Consider the following 10,036-nt stretch of genomic DNA (forward strand, 5'->3'; position numbering starts at 1 on the left):
AACCATACTCTTACCATTATAAAAGCAAGGCTCCATACACCATTTTGGTTGTTCATCTTCTCCAAACTCTCTCTCAAATCCAAGAATTCATCTTCAACATTTTGTTATTTTGATTTCTTAAGGTCAACTAACTATAGTCTTTCATTTTAACTTGTTCATCTAATGTTACTAACACTTGAATATGGTGGTACAACATATATATAATACACACCCCTTGTTTCCTTTATTTGTTACTTCACCGACTCCGGTGGGTTAAGTTTCGAATGTCATAAGGCAAGGTTTCATGGAGGACTTCGTGTTCTTGATATATATATATACACACACACATAACTTATTATACATATCACTTATGACTAACTTCTAACCCTTTTAGTTTGTTCATCTTATTTACAAGTTCCATGGTGTGGGTTTGTATAAGACTAACCTCGGTTTAACCGAAACTAGTCCAAACCAGAAACCGAACTTTTGTTTACTAGTTTTGTTAAAATAGTTGTTTAAACATGTTTATTGCTAGATTTGAGTTTCAAAAATCATTTTTACAAGTTCTTTGATATTAAGCATATAGAATCCATCTATGAACTCGTTGGGAGATGGAAACCGAACTAAACCGAAACTTTTGCTTAAAAGACTTGTAGTTAACTTTTTAGTTGTAAAATTTAAGTTTTCTTCATTTATAAACCAATATACAATTTCTATGATATTTGGGCATGTAGAAACCATCTATGAACTATTTGTGAGATGGAGACCGAACCAAACCGAACTATACCGACTTTTACTCGCTTAAGACACATAAGTGTGTTTTTAGCTATCAAGACTTGTATATTTCTTTAAAAATAGTTTACAAACTGATTTTAATTATTTTCTTAAGTACTTGGAATTGTTGAATCCAACTTGATCTCATCACATAGTTTGGACCGACAAAACCGAACACTCGCTTAACGTGCGTTGTTAGTTCTAAACAATAGATCTACATACTTGGTTAAGTGTTAGTATATTTTAATGAGTTATCTCATAACAATTAATATGTTGGAAAGTTGACTTTGGGTTTGACCATTTGTCAAGACCCGAATCGACAACCCGAACACACGTTAAAAACCCGTTTTAGTATCTTTGTCCCAAAAGAACTTGCATTTTAGCATTTTTCCCACCTTATTACTTAACATTGGTTAAGTAAATATTAAGGTTAGATACTTTAACCCGGTTTCGAGCAAACTTACATTTTTAAAGGATTGTTATTATAAATTCTTAAATAGTTACATTTTAAACCTTGAACTTTAATTGTTTACTTTTTGCAACAATTATTTTATTTAAAGATCTTCAAGACAACCATTCTAAATCCAAGATTTTATTGTCATTTAGGCCTTGCTCGTTAAACTTCATCCATCCGGTTATTCATCTTTTACCGATCAAGTTTTATACTTGAACGTGAGTAACTTCATACCCCGTTTTCTATCTTTTGTTTTGGGGTGACATTTCATATTTATTCAAATCAAATGCTTTATACTTGAGTCTTAAACCACAAACGTTGTTGTATACTTTACTTGAATAATTGCTCGATTTGGTGTTCTATGCTTATATGCCTATGTGTTTATCGCTTTCGGTTGGTGGAATCTATAAATCCTAGACTACTTGGCATCCCCTTGTAGCAAGGTGTCGTTAACGTAATGCAATTAACGATATTCTATTAAATCCTAGACTACTTGGCAATCCCTTGTAGCTAGGTGGCGCTAACATAATTCTATTAGCGATTGTCAATTTATCCAAGTTTATAGCTATTATTTATGGTTTTGTATACTAGTTTTGTGGCTTTTCATACTATATATCTATTGTTCAAACTTATGAATTGCTCACCAACATTTGTATTGACAACTTTATTTTATGAAATGTTACAGGTTTGCATCTAGGTTGATTATGGAGTTCGGTGAAGAAAATGACACAAATACCGTTAGGATATTAGCAAAAATGAACAATATTTGATTTGCTATATTTTGCTATATTTTGTTGTATTTGACTTATGAATATTTGGTTATGTGACATTTTTGATGTTGTGAAATGAAATGAGTTTGTTAAATATTGTCGCTTTATATAGTGTCATGCGCTTATGAGCAATCGTTGCACCCCCGGCATGTTCCGCCTCCTTTGGTCGGGGTGTGACATTGCGAGGTTGACAATTCGGATCCCGAGCGCACCTGGGTTTTCGTCACAATGTGTGTTACGTCAGGGAGGCACGCTCTTGTTGTGGCACAACGACTGTTAAGTGACAACGTGCGGTATTGTTTCCTGTAGGGAACGCCAAAGCCAAACTCTGAAGCCAACGTGGGTCCGGTTAAGACAACATAGTATGGTCAAAGTGGAGCAACGGGGCTCTCGAGCTCACCCAGGTTTTCATCCCACTGTGTGTTACGCCAGAGAGTTCCGCTCTTGTGACAGCACAATGACTGTCAGCGGTATGGTCTCACGCGGGGAACGCCTAAGCCAAAATATGAAGCCAACGTGGGTCTGGTTAAAACAACATAGTCCGACCAGAGTGGAACGACGGGTTTCTCCAAATAAAAGAGTGTAATGGCCAAAAACAACGTGATCTGGTTAATATTTCTTGATAGTAGCCCAAAAGGGCTCCGGGGTCCACCCCCGTTTCATTTTTTTTATATCTCTTGGTTAACCAAACTCATTTATAACATTCGGTTTTTGGGTTAGTTAGTTAAAGCTCATTAACTACGTGACAATGTTGTGACGTTTTAACTAACCGAATCACAATACATAATCTAATTAATAACCATTAGATTATATTCATAACTTCAAACTTAACTAGGCACCATGTAACTTTTAAACCAAGTTACCCATCTTCCTACATTACCAAATAACGGCCATGTTTTAACAACCTCGCGCACAAATGATTCTAATCGATCAAAAAAAGATTATTACCAAACTTAACCACCAATCAACGGTCATTTAATTAAGGTAAATATTTTTGTAATTGATATTTGCTTATAAATAGTCTTTCCGTCTCATTATTTCATTACATGTTATTCCACACACAAACAATATTATTATCAATCACCGACTTACGACTGACCGCCATGGTTCTTGCAAACCACCACATCGGAAGTAGTGTTAGCATGAATAATACGAAGAAGACAACGAATGGCCGGAAGAAGATAGAGATCAAGAAGATAGAAGAAGCCAACAGCCGCCAAGTCACCTTCTCCAAACGCCGTACCGGACTCTTCAAGAAGGCCTCAGAGCTTTGTATCTTGACCGGGGCCCAAGTCGCCATTATCGTCACCTCTCCAGGCGGTAGGGTTTTCGCTTTCGGCCACCCCAAAGTTGAAACCGTAGTCGACCGCTATCTAAACAATAATAATAATAATAACAACGCCACCACCAGTACCGGTTATAATAACCAGTACTCTTCTCCTCCACCCCTGCCGGCTCAAGAGTTCAACCAGCATTACACCGAGGTTTCAAGGGAACTCGAGGCCGAGAAGAAGCGAAGGGATCAGATGATCCCTTCGAGTAGTAGCAGTTTGCCGTGGTTTGAGGGGCCCACCGAGGGGATGGACGTGGGTGAGTTGGACCTCTTCTTGTGGTCCTTGCTCGAGTTGAGGAGGAAGGTCCTCACCCGAGCCGACGAGCTAATGATGATCAACAGGCCGCAGCACTCTTCCGCTGCTGCTGCTGCTGCTGCTGGTCCGAACGTACTGTTTGATCAAATGCGGTGGAACAATTATGTTGTTAACGGCGGTCACACGACAGCGGACCCAACAAACGGCGCCGGTGGGTTTGTGTTTCAGCATCATGGCATTGGCGGATCAGGAGATCAGATACTGCCAAAGTTTTAGGGTGAAAATAGTTAAATAAATATTCAAGGATCAATTGTTGAATATCCATATGGTAAACCGTAGCTAGCTAGATGCTGTTTTGAGTTCTTGTTATGGATTTTTTATGGTTTATGATTTTTATGTTTTGGTGTGGTTTACTTTGTGTGCTGTTGAATTCTTTGATTAATAATATGGTGTGAAATTAATTTTTACATGCTGCTACTGATCTAACATAAGATTCATAAGTACTCAAGGTTTAGACTAGACAGGTTACAGTTACATGTCAGTTTTATGTTGATCTTTACTGTTATAAGGTTTTGTTTAAATGAGTTCATGTTGGTTTTAGATACACCTCTTTAACCCATTTATCTTTTTTTTAGATGAGGTAAAGCATAGTTTATCATGATATGCATATATGTAGTTTAAACATATACTTATTTTACATTTAACTGTATTTTTAATTGTAAATTTGCCATTTAGAGAATTAATATGCAAAAAAATTGAAATATAATTAACAGTCATATTAAATAAGTCATCTTCGTGTCAACCCGTGAAAACTAGTGTCGTGTTCAGTTGCGTGTCAAGTTTTTGGGTTTCCATCTAGTGTCGTGTTCAGTTGCGTGTCCATCTGGCAAACAATCATAATATGGTAGCTAGAGGCCCATAAAGCCCATAACCGATTATTCTTACACTTGGATGGAAACACTGTCAAAATCAGCCAAAAACATAACAAATTACACAAACACAAATTATAAAATCAATACTATGATTGGGTTAAAAAGATTATGATTTTAAACCTGAGCTGGAGGGTTAGACTAAAGAGAGAATCTTACACCGGACAATGGTTCGGAATGGACACGGTGAGCTACAACGGTGCGAGCCTAGGGAAGTGTTTTGAGCTTGGAGCCAGTTGGGAGGGTACCAGCAGGACCACACTGTCTTAGTGAGTTGACTGCAGATATAATAATGCGTGGGGTCCCGCCAGGTGGACGACGAGGTGGCGCTAGTCACTACAAGTTCATCCATTGCAAGGTCCTAAAGAATAGCTGTGAATCCTGCAGATAAAATATGGTTAGAGTTGTATAAACTTTATGGTTTGTATTATTAATATTTGCAGAAAACAAATCAGACGGATCAGGTTGACCCGCAAACCTCCTTTTTAATAATTAAAAATTAAACAAATTACGAGGTTGCATGCATTAAACAAATATTTGTAGAAAACAAATCAGGCGGGTCTCTATATTATTCATTTGACCCGTTTGAGATAAACACAACCCGTATCAAGCCATTCTTACATAACGGGTCAAATTATTTTTATTTGAGTACCTGAACTGAGCCAAATCTATATACTGCATTTTCAGATTCATCTTCTGAAGTTGAAGGTGAATAATATGAATCAAAAGCAACTCCACTAACCTGCAAATCAGGTAACAGGTCAAAAGTCAAACTTCGTCTTGGGTTGACCAAAAACATATTTTTGGTCCAAAAGAATCAATTTTATTAAATTATTTGTGTATCAGATAGTATTGTACTATACTTTTTACAAAAGAAACCAACCTTTTTACGTTTTTACCTGTTTGACCCGTTAAAAATGGAACATAATCAGAGTTGACCGGTTCATAAGTCAGTGGGCCAGAATAATTACCCATGAGTTGTGACCTTCTCCCCTTGCTACCCCATTTTATGAAAAACAAACTAGTTTTAACAAAATAGTGTAACAATCATCAGGGATGGTTTTACAGTTTTACCTCCGGGCACAACAAAGAAGAGCACCATAGTAACTTTTTCCACCATATATAAGTTGCTCATTTAAGTAATCAAATACCCGTATATAGCCTATTTGGAAAAAAATAATATAAAGAACAAGAATTAGAGGCAATCAACTAATTAATATTCATTACCATCTCTGCGGCTCTGCCAACAGTTGCTAAATGTTTTCCATCAACTGAATATGCAAGCGCATTAAGAAAAGTTGGTCATGTAGCTTACTAGAACGCAAATGTGCAACAGAGAATTGAGGGTGATCCTTGATTCAGGGAATGAGAATCACCAGGATCGTCTTTGCTCTAAAACTATTGAAATGTAAAGTCAATGTAATTGTGAAACTCAGTCAAACAATGATATGGAGAAACTTTTATGAATTGAAAGCTTGCCTTTTCATAAACATACAAGTTTCCAACAGCATGAGCAGCAATAAATCACCATCACGTACGTTCAGGTATCCACGCAACACATGTGCATCGACTATTGAAAAAAAGTCAATTGATTGATTATTGAGACTATTATTTTATGAACATGGTTAATTACATAAAATCTTAACTGTTATTAACGACTCCATTTTTGTAATAATGATGTGCACCAACTAACTTCTTCACAACATTTTGCGACTGCAATCTCAGTGATCCCAAGTACTACAAAGTACAAGCAATATATGCCACAAATTAAATGAAGAATCTAATATCAAAATCCCATTTGAAACATGGAATTAGGGAAAGGTGTTACCATATTTAGCTTTGGAATCAAATGCATAAGATACAGGGTTCGAGTTACCAAAACTAATTGACTTTATTGAGAGACATATGTCATAATCTAATCAATATTAAAAAAAATCCATCATTAAGTAGCATTTAAAACATGAAAGTATCACAATTACCTTTTCTTACATCTGCAATCTACAAAGTATCTCCTACATTGAATATCTTATAAGTTCCTTTATTTGAACCAACTGTGGAACTGCCAGCCTTACTCTTACTGGCACCGCCATTTGCTTTACTACCGCCCCGTTTCCTCCTGCAAATCCTAGCATTTGACTGCAATTGCCACTGCTTCCTAATAACTTTGATGCCACATAACTAACTCCACTACTTGCAACACTATAGCTTGAGCTAGGCTGCAATGCAGGTGAATTTGCTGCAGCCTGCACCGCTAGATCCTTGAAGCGTGCTAAAGTTATATGAACACTCACAATCATCGAATTCACAACAATATCCATGTCAATTTTTGTATCAGGATTGAAATCTGAAATGAAATCATAATGTATTTCATAGGGCTGCAAATGAACCGAACGTTCAACGAACCGTTTAGCAAGAAGTTCATTTACATTTGTTTATCGAACGAATGAACATGAACAATATATTCCATTTGATTAATAAAATCAACAAACATTAACAATTTTCGTGTTTGTTCATCTATGTTCATGAACATTCGGTAACATGTTCGTTCATAAATGTCCATTCGTTTACATTCATTCATGTTCATTTGTTAATGTTCCACCATCAAAGGCTCTTTATATTTTATATGTTTTAGTTTATTATCCAAACATTTAAATATATGTGAACTTAGACTTTTCACACTTTTTTTTTAATAATAATGATTATGATTATTATGTTAAGTATTTTTAAGTTAAACTTGATTTATCTTTTGGATTGTTTGTTTCGATTTAACAATGTTATTTTATATTTTCAAATTAATATATGTCCGTCTGTGTTTGCTTAGTACGTTAACGAACGAACATGAACAAGTTCATTTCATTAACGAACTAAAACAGGATACAAAATTTCAGTGTGTTGGTGAAATCTTAATGACCGAACACGAACATCGGTTTGTTTAATTGATATCAAACAACTAAAAATATCCATCATCAAGTAGCATTTAAAACATGAAAGTATCACAATTACCTTTTTGTTATAGGAATGAGATCGGGACCGTACCCGTACCTAAAATCAGTAAATCTTGGTACCCATACCCGTACCCGAATTATATGGTACGAGTACGGGTACAAGTACTTTGGGTATGGTACTCGCTTTGGTACCTCTTTGTTCTTTTTTTTAAAAAAAATCTCCACTAAATCAAGTATCGGTAACGGTACATACCGACAACCAATTATCTATAATACCAAAACCGTAATACCGCAACCAAAACATAATACCAAAACTAAAAATGAAACAAATAAGCCATTATATAAAATTCATTTCATTTTCCTTTTTTTAATTTATTGCTTCCTCAATTTCTATATAAAAATAAGAGAGAAAGTTAATATATGTTATTTAATTATATACACGATTACACATACATGAAATAAAAATATACGAATACACAATATATGAATATACACATATAAATTGAGAATGAACTTAGTCAACTAATATATATTATGTTTTGAAAATCTTGCTTGAAAGTTAAGTCATAAGTGTTGGAAACATAATAAAAACCTCTACATATTCTAAACGGGTACCAGTACCCGTAATACCCGTACCTGTACCCGAAAGTATCCGTACCTATAATCAGTAAATTTGCGTACCCATACCCATACCCAATAGACACGTACAGGTACAGGTACGGGTACAAGTACAGGTATTGAACATGTACGGGTACGGGTATTTAGGAAAAAAAGCTCATCCCTATTTCGTTAGACTGAAATCTGCAATATACAAAGTATCTCCTACATTGAATATCTAATTAGTTCCTTTATTAACATCACAAGTATTTAAACCAACAGGAACTGCCACCATTAATTAACCATCCACCGTGGCTACAAATCCAAGCATTTGACCGCCATGGCCACTGCTTCCTAATAACTTTGATGTCACATATCTAACTCCACTACTTGCAACACTATAGCTTGAGCTAGGCTGCAATGCAGGTGAATTTCCTGCAGCCTGCACTGCTAGAACCTTGAAGTGTGCTAAAGTTATCTAAACACTCACAAGTCACAATCATCGAATTCACAACAATATTCATGTCAATTTTGTATCAGGTATTCAGGATTGAAATCAGAAATGAAATCGTGTATTTCCTCGGGCTGTAAACAAACCAAACGTTTGGCGGGAAGTTCGTTTAATAAACTAACAAACATAAACTATAAATTCCGTTTTGTTAACCGAACGAACGAACATGAAAAAGTTTATTTATGTCCCTGAACGTTCGGTACCATGTTCGGTTATACTTGCTCATTAATACCAGTTCGGTACCATGTTCATTTATATTTGTTCATTAATATCTGTTCGTTTACATCCATTCATGTTCCTTCAACAAAGGCTTTTCACATTTTATATGGTTTAGTTTATTATCCAAACATTTAAATTTTGTGAACTTAGACTTTTCACACATTTTTTAATAGTAACGATTATGATTATTATGTTAAGTATTTTTTAACTAAAACTTGATTTATCTTTTGGATGATTATGTCTAATGTGTGGGACTAACATTAATGTTTTATATTTTCAAAATAATATATGCTCGTTTGTGTTCATCAGAAAGTTACGGAACGAACATGAACAAGTTCATTTCCTTAATGAACGAACATCTGGCACAAATTTCTGTGTGTCCGTGAAAGCTTAACTAACGAACACAAACAACGGTTTGTCTAATTGATATCAAACACTAAATCTAATTTCGAATTGTCGGATTCCGATTGCAGCTTTACGCCAATAAGTATGAATAATAAGTTAATTGACCTAAACAAGTATGAATTCAGAGACCCGAGTGATGAATTTAGCAATAGCTTCTTCGTTGTTGATTATGACTAGGGCTGTTCACGAACCGAACCGAACCGAACGCGGGCATGCTCATACTTGGTTTGGTTTGAAAGCGAGCCAAACCGAGCGGATTGAATTTAAAGAAACGAGCGAAATCTTTATGCTTGAACTTGGTTTGTTTTTGAAACCGAGCGGCTTGGTTTGGTTTTGCTTGATTTCGTACAAAGTTTCCAATTTTAAATTTCTAAAACTTCAAAATATCATTAATTCAAAACTTTCAACTCTAAATTATCTAAACTTTCACCTTTAAAATGTATAAAACTCATAGTTAACAATAAACATATTATAAAACGAGTGGCTATGGTTTAGATTTGAACTTTGAAATCAACACAAAAGAGGGAAATTTTAAAGACTTTAAAAAATAGTATACTTTTATATATATACATAAAGTTTATATATAAACTAATATATAAAAATTAATTCGAGCAAAACGAACCGAACCAAACCGAGCGAGGCTTTGCTCGTGCTTGGATTGCTTTTAAACAGAACCGAGCCGAACGGCTCCCTTGCAAACCGAGCCGAAATCGAACGAGAATTTTTCGAGCAAAATTCGAGCGAACGATGAACGAGCGGCGAGCAGTTTGGACAACCCTAATTATGACGGCGTTGAGTGATAATTACATTGACGCACGAGCTGGAGTTGCAGGTCAAACCGTCAAACTGCTCCGCTTTCCCCAT

General features: G+C 35.5%; 1 protein-coding gene and 1 pseudogene across 1 annotated transcript; one reads left to right on the top strand and one right to left on the bottom strand.

The window, feature by feature from the left end:
- Positions 1 to 3,097: 3,097 nt before the first annotated feature.
- LOC143578197 (agamous-like MADS-box protein AGL62) lies at positions 3,098 to 3,842 on the top strand. The gene has a single exon (XM_077061857.1). The coding sequence runs from the start codon at positions 3,120 to 3,122 to the stop codon at positions 3,840 to 3,842; it is 723 nt and encodes a 240-aa protein (XP_076917972.1). The 5' UTR covers positions 3,098 to 3,119.
- A 1,078-nt stretch (positions 3,843 to 4,920) lies between these two features.
- On the bottom strand, positions 4,921 to 10,036 carry LOC143578198 (uncharacterized; annotated as a pseudogene).

This window comes from Bidens hawaiensis, unplaced genomic scaffold, assembly GCF_021521415.1.
Source record: "Bidens hawaiensis isolate Kalapana, Puna unplaced genomic scaffold, B.hawaiensis_p1.1 tig00029060_1, whole genome shotgun sequence".
In the NCBI taxonomy this organism is placed as follows: Eukaryota; Viridiplantae; Streptophyta; class Magnoliopsida; order Asterales; family Asteraceae; genus Bidens; species Bidens hawaiensis.

What these genes read in the sequence shown, in the direction of transcription:
- LOC143578197 (XM_077061857.1), top strand. Translation starts at nt 3,120, where the DNA reads ATGAATAATACGAAGAAGACAACGAATGGCCGGAAGAAGATAGAGATC.